The 22,527-nt window shown below is 38.2% G+C and overlaps 3 protein-coding genes across 3 annotated transcripts; 2 read left to right on the top strand and 1 right to left on the bottom strand.

Moving 5' to 3' along the window:
• Window positions 1-709: 709 nt before the first annotated feature.
• LOC136251054 (thialysine N-epsilon-acetyltransferase-like) lies at window positions 710-5,162 on the bottom strand. Its single transcript, XM_066043431.1, has 5 exons — window positions 4,915-5,162; window positions 4,781-4,832; window positions 1,157-1,330; window positions 1,067-1,107; window positions 710-1,005 (listed from the first exon to the last, which is right to left on the bottom strand). The coding sequence occupies exons 1-5, from the start codon at window positions 5,002-5,004 to the stop codon at window positions 844-846; spliced, it is 519 nt and encodes a 172-aa protein (XP_065899503.1). The 5' UTR covers window positions 5,005-5,162; the 3' UTR covers window positions 710-843.
• On the top strand, window positions 5,067-16,584 carry LOC136251053 (transcriptional repressor NF-X1-like). The gene is made up of 18 exons (XM_066043430.1): window positions 5,067-6,480; window positions 8,502-8,781; window positions 9,805-9,911; window positions 10,316-10,436; window positions 10,516-10,724; window positions 11,721-11,818; window positions 12,240-12,456; window positions 12,693-12,812; window positions 12,909-12,991; window positions 13,048-13,281; window positions 13,706-13,782; window positions 14,184-14,276; window positions 14,623-14,667; window positions 14,727-14,816; window positions 14,871-14,937; window positions 15,402-15,544; window positions 16,216-16,341; window positions 16,402-16,584. The coding sequence occupies exons 1-18, from the start codon at window positions 5,226-5,228 to the stop codon at window positions 16,478-16,480; spliced, it is 3,444 nt and encodes a 1,147-aa protein (XP_065899502.1). The 5' UTR covers window positions 5,067-5,225; the 3' UTR covers window positions 16,481-16,584.
• Window positions 16,585-16,923: 339 nt separating this feature from the next.
• LOC136251052 (thialysine N-epsilon-acetyltransferase-like) lies at window positions 16,924-22,019 on the top strand. The gene is made up of 5 exons (XM_066043429.1): window positions 16,924-17,054; window positions 17,100-17,154; window positions 17,200-17,373; window positions 17,426-17,466; window positions 21,800-22,019. Exons 1-5 carry the CDS (start codon window positions 16,947-16,949, stop codon window positions 21,971-21,973), a joined length of 552 nt encoding a protein of 183 aa, XP_065899501.1. The 5' UTR covers window positions 16,924-16,946; the 3' UTR covers window positions 21,974-22,019.
• The last annotated feature ends 508 nt before the right edge of the window (window positions 22,020-22,527 follow it).

Below are 22,527 nucleotides of genomic sequence, written 5' to 3'. Positions count from 1 at the left end.
GGGTTCGTATAACTGAGGTTCCATTGTCTTTAAAGTGCCACATATGCAACTGCTTTACAATTAAGATGACCAACAAGTTTAATAATATTATCATGCATGCTACAGTCAAGGTGTGTGTTGTCACATTGATATTTTTGTGATTGCCTTAATTTATTGTTAGCATGGGTGGCCACCTTATGTTCCATTTTTGAAAACTATTTGTTCATTGTTGCCATGGGGTGCCCACTACTTCATGTGATTTAAAACCTTTTACTCTATCTATGCATATGTATAGCACAATGCATTATATCCACATTCTGTTGTATCCTTAACTGTAATCAAAAATAAAAATACTGTAAAGTGATTCATTTACATGTACATGGAAAGTGATCGTGAATGGAATGAATCTGCCTAACATCTCCTTTACAGACCTTGACCAAAATTACTATAAGTTGCAATTGATGGCATATACAATCTACGATGGAAATAAGTTAGTAATGTGGTTATTACTGTACAGAGATTGAAGGCGATGCATGGATCATGTACAACAATGAATTGAACAAGACATGTACAACAATGTCCAAAACAGTAATAGTGCTGGCTGGAGCTAAGATGAAAGAACTGATATAAGTGAACCTCTATGTTGATTCCTTGATATAAAACTTTGTACTTTTATTTTTTAATCAAAAGTACCCAAATAGTAAAGCAACTGAAGTGCCTTTTTGTCAAATTTGTTGCCTTAATACTGTAAAAAGTTAATCTGAAATTCATAAGTTTTCTACAATATTATTGGTAAACACTGTATACAGCAATGGTTGAGTTTAGACACATGATCACATTATATAATTCTGGTAATGAGCAATTTTATTTTGTTGATGTGTGTTCTAGCAAAGTTTTCTTGTCCATCGAAAATGTAATCCAATTTTCTATTCTATGACTACCCCATCGTTCATACAACCTGATAGCATCTTCTTCCTCATTCTTTGCCTGCCACTTCATTTGATTACAATTCTCAGCAACAGCCACCTAAAGTAGCACATAACTACCAGGACCTATGGCAGATCAACTACATATACAATAACTACACCTTGGCCAACTCTTTCATCACTAATGTCCCTAATCTCTTGTCTATAAAACATTTTCATGATTATGTACCTGAAAAAGCTTGAATACTTACTGCGATGCTTTGGTATCAAGTAGATATCTTCTAAATACAGTGACTTTCCCATCCAGGTGGAAAAGGTGAAATAGTACAAGCCATGGCCAACAGGAATGGCTTCAGTAGTGGTGACAAATTCAACAATGACACTACTGTACACCTTGTGCTCCCCAAATCCATAACAAAGAAGCTCTAAATGTACAGTATAGGTAAATGGGGCGAATCTATGTAATATGTATGCACAGATAATACCGCAGTAAACATAATACAGCTATTGTATAGTCACGTATTTGTCCAATAATCAGTGTGTGAGGTGTTTGAAGTAAAATTGAACCCAAATAAACATCTGAAGCATTCGCAAAAATTCCATAACATCTGCAGAAGTGACGTATTATCTCAATAACAGGGGATTCATCTATTCTAATAAAACAATCATTTTGATGCTCTGTAAATTATAGATTCCACTGTTACTATATACATGCTAGGAATGATGATGAAGCACAAGTAACTGATACAACAGCGATCAAAAGAGTTATTATCTGGAGTAGATGTAAAGTTGATTTAATGATTTAATGGGAGACTGCCTCAGTTATCATCATAGTTCAACTATCCCTCTAGGGACCTGCAGGGAGGCAACAAATTAGCCTGTGGCACAGGGAGTCAGAAACATGAACCTGAAAACTATTCTGAATGCAAAAAAAATCCCAGACCAGATTTGATCCATAGACAGCTTGCAGTCTAGGCAAGTGCCTATAGAAAAATTGTTTTTTTAGCAGTGCCCTACAAATAGCATACAATAAGATGCAATAAAAAAACAAATTACAAGCACAACAAAGCAACAAAAACATATACAACACACAACATTAACATGGAAATACAACACATTGAAAGTACAAAAAAATTAACAATACAATTTCTCCAATAGACCATTTATTCCATAAAATGCAGGGGGTATTCCAAATCACTGCTCCATGATAAAAAAAATCCATTTTACTAATGTTAGTGTTAATTTGTGGAATAAAGAAACAGTGCTTATTACGCCCACCATATCCTGTATATACCTCTGCATTGATAAACCAATCCCTCAAATAAGATGAACAAAGTTTGTGTATGACTTTAAACATCTAGACTGCAATATGAAATCGTTGCCATTCCATCAGAGTAAGTTTAACAAATGAGCTACACATGGAATACCCCGCAAGAAACGGGAGTGCAAACATTCCGAGGGTTTAGAAATTGAAGAAGAGTTGAGTGAACAGTTGAACTTGGGCTCATTCAATGTGATTTGTGTTTTCTGACTATGTTAAATTTCAGTGTTCCTGTATTCTCAACTAAATGTCAATACTATTAATATCTAGGTCCCCCCCATCCCAAACATCATCAATACAATAATAAACAACTGATCATGATAGCATTACCACTAACAGTTGCATTATCAATGTTATTGAAGTGAAATAAGCTGTTTAATAATCTATTTCATGGGGTACTTGATCAATCACTTGACTGCATTTAAGCATTTGATCCTGGTGATCAAGTGTAGCTACTAGACCTATAGGATCGTGACTATCACCTGGAAATTATAACTGTGTGATTTCAACTACTCACCAAAATTCTAGTGCCACATTTACTGATTCCTTGTTTCCTGCCACCAACTCACATAATACAGTTTCCCCTCCCAAATTGGTAGTCATTGTTGCAATTAAGATTTAGATGTTAAAGATTGAAATACTCTAATAGAGCAGCCAGCCACTGGCTAACATTCTGGTTATTTTGGTACAGCATAATTGTGACTGGATCTGCAAAAACCGGTCTTATCACCCAAGACAGGAAGTTTGATTTTTTCACACAAACACAAAGCTTAATGAATGTACTATCAAATTTCACTGTCACAGTCGACCAGAGTAAAGTGGTCTGCTTTTGCTGGCTGCTTTTTTCAAGAACAGTGGTGAGCAGTACAAGTGGTCTGGGGTCTTGATGAAGCCCTGGCCAACCAGGAGATAGCTGTGTGTGGCTGTACAGCTCCGTGGTATTGGACAATGACCTGTGCTGTAAATTTCCTTTCATTTTAGCCAGTTCTGAGCCCTAAATGGCCCATAACTTGACCTAATTCATCCAAACACGTTCCTTTTCAATTTTTGAACACCATCTTGCCCACCTTCCAGGCCCCCCACCTCCCACCCCTTTTGGAGCTCACCTGATACAGTCAACCTCAGTTTAAAAGCTATCTAAAATGGCAGGAAACTTAGCTGTTGACTACTTCTTCAGTGGATAATCTGGAAGGTAAGAAATTGTTGTACAACGTGTGAAAATTTGGTATGCATAGCTACCACCATTGGCCAGTTACAACAGTCTGAATATTTAAAACCAGCATTTCTCGATACTTTTGAATGGATGATAAGACCGGTTTTCCCAGAGACAGTCACAATTTATTAATTAAGAGGCATTTTTATAGATCAAACTCATCCAAAATGGGTTGTTTTGTACACTGCAGGGAGTGAGAGTAGGACAGAGGATTGCCAGGCAACAAGCTGTACAGTTGTTTAAAAAGTTCAAGCATTGTGGCACCACAGACAAGCAGAGATTTACTCCAGCAGATGATGAAGGACAAGGCCTTGAGAAATGCCACTCTTGGTGGCTGTCCTTGCAGCAATGTCCTGTAAGACAGGACGACTGACCGTTGACCACATCAACCATCAGAAGGAAAATGACACCACCCTGCAACCTGCAGCCCTGCTCATACTTATCTCCTCCTCTAGTAGCAGCCACGCCAGCGGAGAATGCAGACCAACCCAACAGAGATTCCTGCATAGCAACATCAAAGTATGCAGGTCTCCCATACACAAAGCCAGGGTGAAAGACATCACCCAGTCCAAATGGGAGCCAGCACACCACTGTTTTTTGTGGCAGCCAGTGTTGTCCTAAAGAAGACTGCAGAGCATAGTATATCACATCACACAAATCATCATGCCTACAAATAAGCTTAGGTACATGTCCACAGCCAAGGAGGTGATCACCACATTGATCAACAACACTACCACAAGGGCAGTGAACTGGAAAAGTAGACAGGGGCACCAAGCCAGTAACAGAAAGAACATACAAACTACTGGGAGGACATGCATACTATGGATAGGTCTAACGAATCACAGGGAATGGCCAGCAGCCGTGAAGTAGTACAGGAGTCAACAGCAATTGGCTTGATCCTGAACACAGATTGAATTAAGCAGAAGGGTCTGATGAAAATATACGCTGCCCACAAGCACAATGGAAGCTTGTATATAACAGATGATAAAAAAGCACTTTCTGAGAAACTAAGTTACTCAGTTTTAGGCTACAGGGCTTTTCCCTGTTTGAGGAACAATCCATATAGTGCTTTGTAAGTCAGTCCACATAGGTGCTTTGCTTTCAGTTTGTTAAACTAGGTTAGCTAGAGACGTGAGGTTAGCAGGGAGTGCCATTAGGGCAATTGGAACATGCTGGTTAGCTAATGCAGACAGTAAATTTTCCATGAAGGCCCTGAAAATAATGAAATTTTAGTTCACAACCACCCGTCCGATTGTTCTCCTCAAGGAAACAAAGAATCTTATTGTTAAACTTATATAAAATTCCACACACCACTAAGTTGCCACAAAAATACATAGTTACCTTTTTCTCCTATCAGAACTGGGTCTGCCTTCTTCAAAGATGTTGCTAAGTCCTACATATCAAGTACTCGTATGCATTGGAGCATTGGTATCCACACGTAGGAATGTCAATGATACAATCACTACTATACTCACTGTAATGAACTTAAGGATAACTGGCACGTCTTTTTCTTCCCCTTTTCTAATTTTGTACACAGGTTGCCCTGAGGCTGAGGGTGTGGCCATGTTAATGTGCGAAATCGGAAATCTGGATACTTGCTGCTTATATCACACGACTTAACTAAACTGCTAAGTCAGGCTGCATGTGGCTTCTGCTGCTTCCGAGTTGCAAGTTACAAGTCAATTTTGCGCAATCGACTACGTTCTGTAGCAAATTTCGATTGTGGGACTTGTTGAAATCAAATAAAAAGTTGAGATACGTAGCAGTATCAGAACTTTTCTGTTAAATGGCGGAATTGGTGACCTGCGACGTTGCTGAAGACACAGGTAAACCTGAAGAGACTTCGATCAAGGCGAAAACAACCGAACAAGAGCAAAGAGGGAAGAGAAAGGTAGCTCAAGAACGAATGGGCAAGCCAAGACACAAGCAAGCGGCAGCATACAACCCACACCACTACCCTCAACACACGGACTATCACAGAGACCAAGGTTTTTATCCATCTCAGGGTGGAGGGAGATACAAAGGTCACCGATACGCGAGTCATGACAACTGGGAGTGGAGAACGGACCAACAATGGACCAACGGTACTGACACATATAGAGATGGTGAGTACCGGTATTATTATTACTACAGAGGTAATAAGAACAGTAGAAAGACTGGTAGTGCTGTTGATTATAAATCAGACATAAGTAGAGAGAGTGGTAAGAAAAGAGGATATGAACAGTCTTCACGTGAAGATAAAAGTAACTCACGGGCTTCAGGCAGACAGAAAGAAACTGGAGTAGACCATGTTGAAAAACAACCAGAACACAAAACAGATGAAAAGGCAGCCACTGTACATAGTGATGTTGTTCAGAAGATAGAAAACACAGAACCCATTAGTGATAAAGATAAGGACACTGTTGTAAGTTCAACAGGAAAGTATCGTCTAAAGAAGAGTGGATACAAGTCAGTTCCAAACACTAGGAAATACGAGGAAACTACTAAAGCTGTATCTAGTACAGCAATCCACCCCACTACAGCTCATAGTCATAAAAAGAAACAACAAGACAGTAAAGTAAAAGTAAGCTCATCAACTCATAAAGAAGAAAGAACTGAAAAGAATGAAGTTGTAGACAATGAGAATAACAAAGCAGATAAGGACAAAGGTAAAGGAGCTGATGGCAAGGACTCTACAGTGAATGTTCCAGGGAAGTATCACCTTAAAAAGAGCACATTTAAGTCAACTACAAGAACTACAAATGTAGAGGAGGACAACCAGATTGATACAAAGACAATATCTGGTAATACAAGCCATGGTCAGAAAAGAAGGGATTATAAAGCAAAGAATTTTAGACCTGTTAAACACTACGGTGGAGTAGCATCCTCAATACAAAGTGATGTACTATCTCAACAACTATTTAGTGGTCAGTATGAATGTATGGTGTGTTGTGAGCGAGTAAGAGTGAAGGACCCCGTGTGGAGTTGCTCCACGTGTTATCACATATTCCATTTGAAGTGCATCAAGAAGTGGGCAAAGATTCCGACCAACTTGGAAAATGGTACAGTATGTGTGTTTGTTTTCTTCTGTACTGTGTGCACACGTGAACACATAGTCATATACCATTGTTTGGATGTAGTATAATAGTGTTTGCATACAAATCAGGCACTTTTCTAAGGAGGATATTATTTACTTTGCAACGCATAATACTACAGGTGTGTGATAACAAATTTAGACATATCTCGATATTTCTTTTGATTATCTAACATATGAACCAAATATTAACTGCCAATAGTGTAACCAGCAAATTATAATTTGAAGAGTATAAAGAAATACACAAGTAGTTAATGGAAGTTTACTATAATCTAGATAAATAACCTATCATCCTTATGTTGATAAGTTTTATGATATTTCAGTAATTGGATATATCTAGATAATCGCACAGCTCTACATAAAATACCTGTATGGAGAGTTTGAGGGAATCTGTGAGCCAAATTCTGTAACAGAATTTCTACTCCCTTCTGCATGAGTGTTTATACTGCAAGTGATAAGACCTGCACAGGAAAGGGTCTGGCAAACAAGATAAAAATGGTAATGTAGTTAGTTTTATGAATGCTTAGCCATTAATACCAGTAAATGGAGCACCCAAAATGATAATTTCAGTATAGGGAATTCGATCAATACTTGCTTTTCAGTTGTGTACAATATGTGTGTTGTGGTGTTTGTGGTTGTGTGCTATTATTATTACTGGTTTTATCCAGTGCTTGAGCGGTGACTCAAGTGACATACAAATTAACATAGGACCACTGTTGTTTATATTTCAGTCAGAACACCATCATCATACTGTATGGTAGGGACCGCAAAGGAGTAGGCGTGGCCCATCACCCAAAAATCAGCCTCAATTTTCCCTGACGACAATGAGGCAGTATTAGTTAGGTAAAACTAAGCCCAAACAAGCTTTCAGATTGACCGAAACTCCTTCAAAAAGTTGCTACGGAATTTAAAAATAACTTATTTAACAGAATTTTCTACTGACTGAGTAACTGACTGATGTCTTCAGACAAGCATAACTTGATAATGGCTAAGGATACGGGCTTGATTTTTTCACTTTTCGATGTGGCTTTGGCCCAAGAGGTGCCTTTTGACATACCGCAGTACATACAATGCATTCTTCATGGCCTTACCAGTGTCCTCCTTTGTGTTCCATTCATCTTTGCTGACAGTGAAAAGTGTTGATTTGGCGGTAGCACATAATGGCTTTCCTTCCACGTAATGTAACGGAAATTGGCGTATTATTCATAGTGGCTATTTTGATTGCAAAGGTGCTTTTTGAACAGTTCTTGATTTGTACTGCTGTGTAACGGGTTGAACATAGCCGACAACAAAGCGTAATGGATACTTCACTTTTCAGATGATAATTGATATAACTGGGGCGTACAGAACCATTTCTTTATTTTGGTATGCATGGATTGCAGAGATGCTTTTCGAACAGTTCCGAAATGCTGTCTAACGGATTGAACATAGCTGACAATGAAGCGTAATGGATACTTCACTTTTCAGACGATAATTTATATAGCTGGGGAGCGTGGCGCCATTTCGGTATGCATGGGTTCCCATTTACAGAAAAAGTTAACAAACAAGTACACACAAAAATTTGGAATTTTCAACTACAGTAGGGACCATAGCACATCGGTAAAAAGTACTGAAACAAGCTGGAGTAGTGCACAATATCAAATCACAGTAAACCAATAAGAAGTGTTATATCCCTACTGTGCTCAAGATACCATAATGGAAAATGCATAGTAGGGATATAACACTTCTTATTGTTTTACTGTGATTTAATATTGTGCACTACTCCAGCTTGTTTCAGTACTTTTTATTGATGTGCTATGGTCCCTACTCCAGTTGAAAATTCCAAATTTTTCTGTGTACTTGTTAAAAATTAGCAGTGTACTACCTGTATTTTGATGAGCTTGGCATAATTAAAATATTTTATTGATGTATGTAGCCATGCAGGTGCATACACAGTATGCAAACAATGCATTTTACTAGAAATTATTTAAATTGCTTTTTGATACTTAGATGTTCCTAAAGAGGAAGGCTGGAGGTGTCCAGGTTGTAGGACACCTTCATCAGTTGTCCCTTCTGTCTACAAGTGTTTCTGTGGCAAGTTAGTGGATCCTTTGTGGACACCATCTAACAAGTTTCAGGTGCCACACAGTTGTGGCGAATTGTGTGGGAAGAGACTAGCAACAGACAAGTCGATGGCTTGTATGCACAAATGTCGTTTGTTGTGTCATCCTGGACCTTGTCCGCCCTGCCCTGTAACTGTGTCAACATACTGTCCATGTGGAAAAAAGCCGTATCCTTGTCTGTATTGTGTGTTTATGTGTGTATGTATCATAAGTACATATCGTATCGTATGTATGTATGTATGTATGTATGTATATACAGGAGAGCATCGAATCCTACAGACAAGGGAGCATGTAACTCCGTAAACAACAAAATTCAACTTGGCTGCCATGTACTATAGTATGTTCACGTTGAGCTGAACCCTGAAAAACAGCTAAAAATTAAAAGTGGATTTTTTCTCAACAGAGTTAACATTTCTGCCAACCAGATGATTATTAGTAGTACAGACACGTACGGTTTGGCTCCATTACAAGTTTGGGAAAGGGCTCTAATGGACACTGTACTTATATGGCTTCTCCATAGGAAATGTATTGTGAAAAATTTGATTGGCCGTAAATATTATGTCAAACATTTGAACAACAAGATTTTGGAATATTGTTAGTGGGTCAAGCAGTACTACAAATGGGCCAAATTTCAAGATCATGTGTAATTGCATCCATGAGTTATTAAATGTTTTTGAGGATTCAGCTCAACGCGAACGTACTATATAATAAATAACTTAAAATTTCCTAATTAGGATATTATGCAGAGACGCATGCTCGAGTACGTCACGTTTCTGCTGAGACGAAGCGAAGCTATGGAAACGAAGTTCAATGGCACGACGGAGGAATAGTGGCACAGGCTTTGCAGGGCAGTCTTTCTACAGTCGCTAATCGCACAAAATTACTCCACTTGACTATTCCAAGCTTTACCTTCGACTTGACAATCTTCCTATCGAAGCAGCTTTGCTACCATCACACAAGATGATAGAGTAGCAGCCCATTCAGTGTATTCCTGTTGCACGTAAGAATGATGTAACCAATTATATACTTAGTAACACTGGACGCCATGTTTGAATTTCGCCCGTAGTATTGGTAGTGTACGGAGTTACACACTCCCTTGTCCATAGGATTCGATGAGCTCCTGGCATGCGTGCTTGTGTGCATGTATGTATGTATGCAGTAATAATTCATTCCTTGACTGTTCTTGTCAGTGTACAAGTTCGTTGTAGCAACACAACCAATGTACCATCATGTGGTAGCACATGTGACAAGGTGTTAGAGTGTGGTAGACATCGTTGTGAGGAACTCTGTCATGCTGGTATGTGTGTACTGTATTTGTATTAGTGTTACATTCTTTCTTCTTTGATATTACATATTCTTTTTATACCAATAGTATTTTCTTTCGTGCCAACCACACCGAAGCACCAATATATAGGGTGTATGCATTTGAAAGACAAACAGTGCCGTGCAGTAGTGCTAACTAAATACATGTTAGTATGACAGTTGTATGTCTCAGGGTTCATCATTGGTTAGGCATGTCTATAGGTAGTCTATACACACTTTACTGTAGGATACATAGTCCTTAATTGTGATAAGCTTATTAAGCTAGCCATCCTAAAAGACTTCACAAATATTGGCCTGCATTCCTGAGTGTTGTAAACAGGAGTTTGCCCTGTGTATGGTTGACTATGTCATAATTGGCTATCATTATGATCTGTTCAGGTCCTTGTCCCAAGTGTTGGCAGCCCATAACTCTTCACTGCCATTGTCGCAAAGCTTCCAGAGAATCCATTTGTGGAGAAGAACTGAGTGATTCATACTCTTGTGGGAAAAGATGTTCAAGGTACATACAGGACCATATGTATTGTGCATTGTATGTATTGCTGTAAGAAATGTCAAAGATCATGTCTGTTTTTACGTAGACTTCTTGATTGTGAGAACCATATCTGTGAGAGGGTGTGTCACGAAGGACCATGTAAGTCATGTGCACTGTTACCGGATCATGTGACACATTGTCCGTGTGGATCCACTCCCCTGATGGAACTTTTGACATCTGAGAGGACATCTTGTCTGGACCCCATACCTACCTGTACATCATTGTGTGGTAAACTACTACCTTGTTCAACACCAGGTACTGTGTTTGTACGGCTTACTTAAGTGCATTTTGCTGAGTACATTATACTGAGTACAGTGGACCCTCACTAATCCGACCTCCCCTGGGACCAAAGGCTGTTCAGATTACTGAAATGTTCGGATTTGTGAATCATCAATTAACACTGTGTTTTAAGTTTTTATTGACTAAATAAGTATATAAGAGGTCTTCACATACATCATGTTTTACAGTACAATATATATACGTTTTTGGAGTTAAGTTGAATGAAAGTAAGTGTCAAGAGTAAGTTGCTTAGCATTACTGAAAGTGATGAGGTAGTGCACTCATCTTGACATTCATACCAAGTGAAACACTTGTCCATAAGTCTAGTCACTTCTTCACTTTAGCTTACCTTCATTCTTACTTACAGTTGATTTGCCAATGCCAGTATTCTTTACTAATCTTTAGCAATGTTGCTCCTACAGTAATCTTTTTCAATATAGTAAACTTTTGTTCAATTGACAAGGTCACACGTTTTTGCTTTTCTTCAGCCATACGTTTAACCTCGCTAAAAACGCGTTTATTGCTGGGCGTTAATTAGATTTTTTTTTTTTTTTTGCTAGCTACATGACCCGTTCGGATTATCTGAGGATCCAGATTAGAGAGGGTCGGATTTTCGAGGGTCCACTGTACATTATACTGAGTACATTATACTGATTTGGTAGTGTTACACATAATGCAGTTTCTTATTAGAAGACAGAGATTAAAAGTAAAGGCTCTTAAGAACTGATTATTTCCAGCTGGTTTAAGAAACTTGACCGCTGTGCCTCTGAGCTCTCCCATGTTGAGGTTATTGTCTATATGGACCTCAGAAACTGTGTTTTACAAAAAAAAAGTTAAAAGGTGTTCTTCATTTGAAGGTAGACATTTCAAAACTGAACTTTACTTGATCCAATTGAATACCAGCAGATGATTACATTTTAAAATCATATTTGTGTGTACTCTTGTCACATTAAAAATGGTCTTTGTTTACAGATGACCCTCATCACTGTGAAGATAAGTGTCACCTTGATGACTGTGCTGTTTGTGACAAGCAGTCCACCATCACATGCAAGTGCGGCAAAACAGCTGAGGTATATTTTTGTGTGCATAGCTCCTCACTATTATGAACTCTTGTGGTTACTGTGTACTGTTTGTTACTGTGTTTACATGTAGATAAGATTATGAAAGAAATTACCACGTAGTCACATCTTCTAAACTCTGCCTCTTTTTGTCAAACAGAGTTACAGATTTTTTTCTTCAGTCAATGTGATTTTATTGTAAAGATTCTTTCTAGCTTCCTGCATAGCCTTCTCACAGGATAGTAATTAGTGGCTGTTCTATTAGAATAGTTTGTTAATGAAGTAGATTTTCTATTGTTGTGTTAAAGTTATGCATTAAAATCAACCACTTCATTAAAGTCACAATTGAATGTTCAAGGACAAAGATAAACTTAAGAATGGACTGTATTGGCAAGTGGAAAAAATTTTCATAACTGTTCTTTTTTCTTTCTAGACAATTCCTTGTCGACTGCTAGAAGAGAGAAGAGGGTTTGAGTGTGATCGAGTTTGCAACAAGAAGTTGACTTGTGGACGGCACAGGTGTAGCAACAAGTGTTGTGTTGACTTGGAGCATGTGTGTGATCGACCATGTGGGAAGCGGTTACAATGTGGCCATCACTTCTGTCAGAACATATGTCATGGTGGCCACTGTGAACGATGCTGGGAAATAAGTCAGTATAACTTTGTGTATTATAGTGCACTGTACAACTGTAAAATGGTACAGTAGTTGTAAATAAAAATACAGTATAAATGACTACGTAACACAGTGTTTGGCAACCATAGATGCTAATATCAAGCTATATTTACTCTTTACCATAAATCAGATAGTGTGCTAAAGTTGTTTACTGGGTAGTACGTATGTACTCTACATACATGTACATGTACTTGTTCCCACTTGTCACAATAGGTTACGATGAATTGACTTGTCATTGTGGAGCTGAAGTGTTGTTCCCACCAATTCCTTGTGGTACTGTCCCTCCTGTGTGCTCCAGACCTTGTAGTAGGCTACATCCGTGTGACCATCCAGGTGTGTGTGTGTAGTATAGTGTAGTTTGTGTGCATGTTTGTATGTAGAGAAATGTGTGTATGCACAGCTATCCCACTGATGTGTTTGGCATTACAGTTATTCATGATTGCCATGCTGACAATGAGCCATGTCCACCTTGTACTGTTCTCACTGAAAAGAGATGTATGGGAGGCCATGAGGTACAGCCATTAAAATCTTCACCCTGTACTTCTTTACCTTATTGTCTATTTTACAGACAAGGAAGAATATTCCATGTCACATGTCTGACGTGTCTTGTGGTACACCCTGTGGGAAAGATTTGCCATGTGGGGCACACAAGTGTCAACGTGTCTGCCACAAAGATGCCTGTCTAGCTGAAGGGGAAGTCTGCCAGCAGCCATGTGTTAAGCAGAGGACACTGTGTGAGCATATCTGTGCAGCTCCTTGTCATCCTAATGAGCCTTGTCCTATTACAAAGTGTAAAGCAATGGTAAGAGAAAGTGGCATTTCTGTATGCATCCATGTATGTGCGTGTGCGTGCGTGCGCATGTGCGTGTGCGTGCGTGCGCGTGTCTGCATAGAAACCCCAAATAATCAAAATACTCTAATAGAACAGTCTCATCAGAATTATTAGATTTTCCAATGAGGACATGCCCCAGGCTTCCTTACAATGAGCATACCTACTATGATGTCAATTTGGACCATGCCCCCTGATTTCCCTGACACTTATGTGCATGTTGTACACACACACACACACACACACACACACACACACACACACACACACACACACACACACACACACACACACACACACACACACACACACACACACACACACACACACACACACACACACACACACACACAGATGTGTTTATTGTGTCAAAATACAATGATACTCTTATGTTTAGGTCACCATCAGGTGTCCATGTGGCAGGAAGTGTACCAAAATTCAATGTTCGGTAGATGAGGGACATGCCTACCAAAGGTAATGATGGCAAAGTCAGTTAATAGTGACATAGTTTATCCCTTCAATAACTGTGTGCTTCTACTGTGTCGATCTAAACTGAAAAGTTTTAGTGGTCTGAGTCATTGATTCAAGATTCCACCTAGTACCCACACTGGTTGACAGTCACCAAAGTGGCCACCACTGTGTACTTGAAAATGGCCAGTATACAACAAATAGACAAATTTCTTTTAAAGTTTACTGACATGTATGTGTTTAAAGTTTACTGTGTTTTAAAACATTTTGTTTAGTCCACCACTTAAATATTGCCTGCTAATTATGATTTAGCATGCTTCTTAGGTAAGTTACATGTTAACTTTATCATTATTGCTGTATGATGATAACTGAATTACATCCATTTTCTTTTTAACTTTATATCCTAGTTTACGTAGTGAGCAGCTGAACAATATAATGATGGACCTACAGTCAGGACAGACCATTAGTATTCATGATATTACATTGGGAGATCATGGCCAGTAAGTACAGTATGATAATGTATACCCCAGTACAGTCACCGTAGTGTATGGGGCAATGACCACTGTAGTGTAGGCATTGCCCAATTGTGTTCTGATAAATGTCTGACTACCATCCCTGTGGGTATCCCGGCTACTGTTTTCAGCAAAGTGGTACAGCCACTTTTTCTATTGTGCTTCCTTACTTGCACACATTTAGTGATTTTGTGCTGTCATGTTCTCTTTAATTTAATTGTTCTCTTTGGATAAACGTACCGACAGAGCTAAGAGTGTGTTGTATACACTCTTCAAGTTTTTACATATTATGCCGGTACTGTAGCTTAACTGGAGTCTTTGTGTTCTTGTATAGTAAACTGGAATGTGATGAGACTTGTGCTCAGGAAGAGAGAAACAGGTATAAGAAGACCTTCAGCTTGTTTACTCTTGTATGATACTGTATGTTTACCTGTGCAGGAAACTTGCTGAAGCTCTGGAGATTGAAAATCCCGATGTCACTGCTGACACCAATCTACATTATTCACCATTCCTACTGGACTATGCCAAGTAAGAATAAAACCATTTGTAGAGAGATTGGACTGACAGTATGTGTTTTGTTAGAACTGATATTAAATTTGTTCTCCAAATCGAAGACAAGTTGAAGACGTTAGTTGAGAATACACTAAAGGTACATATGTGTGCTGTACTGTGAGACGTACATCCTAATTGGTCGTAAAATTAAAGACTGATGAATTTGTAATAATGAATTTTGTTTTGTTTACAAGTGCTGTTTTCCTGTAGAAGTTACACCGGTGTTGCAAAGTTTAAGCTCTGCAGTATGGCACACAGTGTCCGACTGCTCTATTAGGGTATTTGCGAGTAAACTGTATGTTCTATTAGAGTATTTGGCAACTGTTTCTGTGTATGATGTGGAAATATGCATTATGTACTAGTGATTTCCTCATAATAGAAATATACATAACTCTTATAGAACAATTGAAATACAAATCATCTTAGTGTTCAGTTTATATCTACACAAACTGATATCTGGATAGCTATATTTCCACCCTTTGTTGCACTGTTACTGCATACCTATATAGTTGGGATATCATTGTTGTTAGTAATAATGATAAAGCAGATGTTTCCCTACAGACAAACACAACTGGTCAGGTGTCATTTTCTGTGATGAAGTCCAATCAGAGAAGAATGGTACATGAACTAGCTGGATACTTCACATGTGATACTTATAGTCTTGACCCTGAGCCACTGAGGAATGTGGTGGCTATAGCAACCAAGTGAGTATACACAACTTGATTCACCATACTCGCAAGGAACTCGTGTGAAGTTACTGTGAGCTAGTAATAACACCTTATGCTATACTGTAAAGTCTGGCTGTTAGGTACATCGCTTAATATAATTTCCCAGTATTTGTTACATGTATTTGTTAAGCATATGTCCTAATAAAACCAGAAGCCCGGCACTTATGAGCTCCTGATAAAACAAATCTTGTCTTGAGTGTTTATGGGTTTCAATCTCTTGGTATGGGGTGATATGCAGTCACAATGTATACCAACATTTGGAGTCCATTTGCAAATCTTTTTGTGTGGAGCACGAGTTCCATACTGCAGAGGACTGTTTCAATTGATGATCATAGTGAATTCCATTTTATTATTGGCCTTGCACAGTTGACAAACCTCAAGCATGTCTTCTCTTGTATGGCTGCACCTCGCATTGGAGCTTTGTGTTTTTTGTTCACATGTGCTTATCAACCATGATTAAGTACGAGAAATTAGTATGTGTTTAATAAATAACACGGGCTTAATATATACATGTGCTTAGCAACCAGATTGTACGGTATGTCTACTTTAATACTTTTATGAGGTGCTTACCTTAGCTGTTCATTTGCCAAGATTTTCTACAGCAACCTTCTCAATGAGTACAACTAGGTTAAATATTATTTTCTCAGGAAGTCAACAATCCCGACAGTTATGTTGTCGCAAGCTGCTCAGATGAAGAAGGTGATGCCAGCACCAGTGAAGAATATCCCTCGTGAACAGCCCACCTCTACAATGGTGACACTGACTAAAAACAGGTGAGAATAATGCTTTCTCATGATTCAGGGGCTTACTGAATATTGTTTTGCTGTTTGTAGAGATGTCAATACTACACAACCTACTACTGATAAGAGTACAAAGGCAGTGGACTACTTTGCTGATGATGTTGATTTGTAAACTGATCAGTTACACAATTTTTAAACAAGTATCGTCAATAATATTTTGTCATGTGTGGTTTATATTGCATGAGCCACTATCAATGTACACCCATTGCTGATTGAGTAATTTAAATTCCAGTGTGTGGGTTAATTACGAGAGAACTACAGTCATACGTCAACAGTTAGAATCAGTCATTTTGTGAATTTAATGCAAAGCTCGGTCTTGGTATTGTACTCTACCAGATGCAAATGTACTTGTGGAATGTTGGACTGTTTAAACGATGAAGTGATGCAAAACTGCAGTGTACGTGGGGCTGGCATCATCTTGAGCTTCCTTTAAGAATCAGAAGAAGCTTCAAGTCTGCAGCTAGCTTATATACCACGACATTCTGTTATACCTGGTACCCCCTGTATCATCATAGATTATTTATGGTATCATGAAACTAGGAAGCTTATGGGAGATGGTGTATCACGTGATATTAAAAATGTTGAGGTGTGCTTCGAGAGCGCTTTCACAATCAACTCGCTATCCAGCGTACAGGATAAGAAAAGCCAAAGAAGAGGACGTGCCAATTATCCTAAAACACATTACAGTGAGAAGCTGTCTCGTTTGTTCTCGTGGTCAAGTTTTCACGTAGGACTTGGCAGTGTACGAGAAGGAACCGCCTTCAGTAGTTAAAATACGAGAGGAAGGTTAGAGAGACCTTTATATACATTCTGAAAACCATTCTAATATAGAATTACTCCGTGATGGATTCGGAGATGACAAATACTATCACGGATTGATACCTGAACATGTCACCTCTAATAAAACAACCACCATCGGATATGGATTGTACTTCTTTGCCTATTCAACCTGGGAAGGAAGAGTTCTGTATATAGAGGACATGTTCATTGAGCCTGAACACAGAAGTGAGTGGCTTAAGCCTGTGATATTCTCTCTAATGTAGTGTGTGTATTACAGGCAATGGTCTGGCTACATTAATGATGATTGAGTGTGCCAAGGTTTGTCTGTTGCACAAAAAAAGCAACAGAACTCTGAATATTATCAAATCTACACATCACCAAGTATAGAGTACAATTTGCCAGAGCATGGTGTGTCAGAAGTTGTGGTATTATTATTCCACCTGGCCACTTTTGATTTATCCGCCCAACAATTTTTGTATCATTGATCAAGAAGTTATTTGAGTTTCTGTTTATGGTTGTGTGGTCGTCAGCAATGCAAATGAAGATTGCCTGCTGGTTTGTCCTTTGTTACTGAGGTTTTAGTCATAGCTTTATGGTGGTGGCAAAAGATAAAATACAGTACAGTAGTACTGTATATTAGGGATCATGGAGGTTTGCAATTTCTCGCAATAAAAAAGTATTGACCAGAAACCAACCTCACAATACCCAAGCCCAAGAGTGCCCTCGAGCTCAGTTCAGCCCAAAACGTTTCCAATTATAGGTTACTATGATTTTTTTTATTCAGTAGAAGTTTCTACAAAGTAACTCACCCTGCCTACCTGGCTGATTCCTTCAGACAATAATGGCTCTTGTACTGTTAGACATTGCTTCAGTGCGTCAGTACATATAATGCATGCATCCCATTTCTCTTCATTGATAGCCCAAGGTGCTAACTCACAGTAGTACATGATGGCTTCCCTACACTTGTAACGGTAATTGTCCGTATTCTCTGTAGAGACTGGATTGATTGCAGAGGCCCTTTTCATACTGTTCTTTTGTAATGCTGTTGAAATATATTTTTTTAATTGATTGTGGGATTCGTTGCATGATTTTTTTGTTGATTATTCCTTCTCCATTTCCTGCGATTCTTTCAATAATACATGAGTTCTGGGTGACCGGCCACAACACCAGAATGGGGAGAGGTAAAAAGAGACCCGCGACGTCTCAAGATGGTACGGATATGTTGAAGAAGACTAAGAGTCTCAACTCGTCTTGTCCTATTTGCGAACAGGCCTTTGAACCAGGGCAAGAGTATGTTTTGTGATGGTGACTGTCAGAAGTTCTTTCACTGGCAATGCGCAAGCCTGACTAAGGAACAATTCAGGCAGGCTGACTTACCTTGTTTCTGTGTTCATTGCACTCTGTTTAAAACAAAACTCAGAAATAGTGAATCTTAAACAAGTTATCACCAAACTTACTGACAAAATCAATTCTCTCACACCGGTGCAACCGGCTAATGGGAATTCTACTGTACAATCACCTGTAAGCTTGTCTCCAAGTGCTGCTACACAACCTGCTACACAACCTGCAAACACTGCTACTGCAACAGTGCAACAAGTTAACCGAAAATTTAACCTGGTAGTATATGGAATTAGTGAGTGTCCTAATGGAACTAGTCAGGCAGACAGAGTGAAGCACGACATGGACAAGTCCGTTTCTATTTTATCCAAGGTTAACAATGACATCAGTTCCTACTTAGTCAGGGACTGCCTAAGATTAGGTAGATACAATAAAGATCAGAATCGTCCTCGTCCACTTTTGTTAAAACTTAATCAAGCCATAGCTAGATGTGATTTCTGTCCTTTCTAACCTGGGTGCCAACCAGGACAAGTCAATTTCCATCAAAGTTGACATGACCTCAGATGAATAACAAAAAGGAAGCTTTATTACTCAAAGAAAGGTGGTCGCTACTGCAGTCTGGTGTTAACAAAGCAGATGTCAAGATCGGGTCAGGTGCTATTTACATTAAGGGTAAGAAAGTTGGGTATGTTTCTAATTTAGTCTTCCACTCTGTGAATGCTAGTCACCGACTATGTCTGTGGACGGAGATTCTACAGACAATTCCAATTGATTAAAAAAAAGATCTACATTTGTGTTGCATAATTACAGAAGCCTTGTAAATAAGTTGATAAAATTTCAAAACTTTGTCTACACTTCTAGCTATAACATTATAGAAATAACTGAAATGTGGTTAAATTCTACAATAGCTGATAGTGAAATTCTTCCTGCTGGCTTTACTACATATCGTTCAGATAGGAACGCTAGAGGTGAAGGAGTACTTTTAGCTATCAATTCTGTTTCCAGCCAACTTGTAGATTACCCTGATAACTTAGAATTGATCCTTTTTCTCGTCGGACTAAACAATCCAATTCGAATTTGCTTACTATATAACCCTCCTAATACTTCTACTAACTATAGACAAAATCTAATATCATATCTAGAGAACCTTAACTGCTGATCCCATGCCACTTGTCATAATGGACAATTTCAATGTCCCAGATGTGAATTGGATCACTTTAACTGGGTCAACTACTTTTTCATCACAATTGTGTGACTTAGTATTTCAGTCTAACTTACTGCAGATAATCAACTGTACAACACATACCCATGGTGACGAAGCCATTACAACTAAAGAGTACAAATCAATTAGTTTGATATGGCAAACATTCAAAAATACTTCATTAATACAAACAAAAGATCTCTTTATTTAACCTTAGTCAGATCAACTTTATTGTATTGTTCTTCCTTTGTGGCAGCCCAATCTCATTAAGGATATTTTGATATTGGAAAGAATTCAGTGATGTGCCACTAAATTCATTTAAATGATTTTTCTATGGATTATAAGACAAGACTAATTGATCTTAAATTATTACCCTTGATGTACATATTCGAACTACAAGACATTCTATATTTTTCATAAGATCATTAAAGCATCCTAAGATGTGCTAACTCCTGTTTTTATAGACTTCCCAGATTATGGAATGCTCTGCCAATAATTGATCTTACCCTTTCCTTCGACAAAATTAAACAAAAGTTAAAGAACTATTTTTGGGATCATTTTTAAATTAAATTTAATTCAAATAATAATTGTACTTTTCATTTTGTATGCCCTTGTTGTAGTTGTGCTAAGCTCGTAACTATCATTTATTGTAATTAATTTTAAGCTGTAGTTAGCCACATTTATTATACTTTTTATGTTGTAGTTAGTTTTATTGATTGCCATTTGTCCTTCAGATCACTTTTAATTGTATTCTGTCTTATCTTCTTTGTACCTCACCATCTTTGTAATTCCGCATGTGTATCTGTAAAGCAATTGAAAATAAAATGAATACACAGCTAAACATAAATGGCCACTTTGCACTTTTCAGTAATTGATGGTTGGGGCATGCATTCAGACAAAAATGTTAAGTCTGATGCCATTCTTTCTTTTGATGTGGTATGTGCAGCATAATTATGTTACAAATATAAATAAACAAGTACAAGAAAAATTAGAAATTGTAAGTTTGTTTAGGGATCATACAAATAAATAGTTGTGAAACAAGGGATTTCACCTATATCTGAAGATATACTAGTGAAAATTTAAAACTACTTCATTCTATACCCACGAGATTAAATATCCAGTAGTACAATTTTCAGGTGTAGGTAAAATCCCTTGTTTCACTGCTTTTTGTTTATATGATCTTATAATTGAACTTAGAAAATTGTACATAATATTTCCTTTGATGTCTGAGGTTACTAAATCCTGTGGCGGGGAGTAACCTGTGGTCTCGCTGGTGCATGGTTGTTTACTACAATCATCAGACAAAAATCAACAAAGCCAAAAACAAAATGTCCTTACTTGTAGCTTACTTTCTGGACAACACAAACATCGATAGTGTTCAGATCTAGACATTCAAAACACAAATGTCATGGTGTGGTGCTGACACAATGAACTCGAAGGATAAATCTGGATGCTAGTATCCAAAGTTTGCTTATTAATAACCTACTTTCTGGACAAGACAAGTGTCAATCTAGCCCAGCATAGTAACTGCTTGATACTGGCACTATTGTTACATAATGCTATAAATGATGCCAGTGCAGTGGTACTAACACGATCAACCTGACTTAAGGATAAATCTCTATGCTAGCATGCCCTACTTTGTTCAGGAAAGTTTTCTAAATCACTTAGAATGAGCCAACATCAGTTTCTACACTATTTTTAGAGCCCCTCAGACGATGCGGGCTTGGCTACCCACAATTAATTACTGAGGCTGTAAAATTTGTCCTCAGGTCCTCTAAATAGTGTAAAAACCTTTTTGGCTTGTTCTAACTAATACTTTAAAGTCCTATTTTTTCCTTGTACTTGTGTAGTAGCTACATGTAATGTTTATGTTACTTTCCTTTCAAACATTTCATAGCCACCACCATTGATGACACTTACTTTGCACTTGCCACTTTTGTAAGCCTGTGCTTGCTCTTTTCTGAGGAATTTTCAACTTCATTATTGGATAGGGTACTAAAGTATGAAAGTCATGACACACTTGTCACTCACACCCACTTTCCTTGGCTACACAACACACTACTGTGTGTCTTGACTCGGGTGTATAATAAGTACGCTGTGGTTTTTGTTTAGGTAGCTGCTGCCAAGAATTGCAATAGAATGCAGTGGCAGGTACTAGATTGGAATAAAGAAGCTGCTAAACTATATGACAGATGGGGTGGTAACCCCTTGCCAGAGTGGGTCACATATCGTATGGACCGAGACACCATATTGAAACATGCATCAACTGATGATACAGATATGTAACTCAAATACATATTTATTTATTCTATTTATGTTTAAAATATTTTGACATTTTAATGGGCATCCAGGGGCAGTGGAGCAGTCCAAAGAATAAGAGGACTGACTTGGTTATGAATGAATTTTACACAGTGGAGTGAGAGAAGCTTACAACAGAAAGGGGTGTCATTCTAGGGGGTCCAAGCACAATCAGGTAGAATAATTATGTCATACTGTAAGTCCTGGCCGAATTTTTTAGAAAAGATTGACATACTCTATCTAATAGAACAGTCAGTAACTAGTCACTTTTTTTTGTAAAAGGTGCCAACGGTATCTTAACTTAGTTGATGATACTATTATCCCTATTAAGAAAGTGCATATTTGTTGAGGGCAGCATAATTTTGAGCACAACTGGTAGAATTTTGAGGATGGCATAATAGATAAAGGTACCTAGCTACAGGTTGGCAGCAAATGTGTTTGCACATTTAGACTCGAAAATGCTCCACACAAGAGAACATGTACAAAAGACCTTACTTTTTATTAGCTTTAATTTAATTCACTTTTTGTTATTCCAAAGAATC

Source organism: Dysidea avara, chromosome 3 (genome assembly GCF_963678975.1).
Source record: "Dysidea avara chromosome 3, odDysAvar1.4, whole genome shotgun sequence".
NCBI lineage: Eukaryota > Metazoa > Porifera > Demospongiae > Dictyoceratida > Dysideidae > Dysidea > Dysidea avara.
The sequence above is the reverse complement of the archived record's forward strand: the minus strand, read 5'-3'. Positions and strand labels throughout refer to the sequence as shown.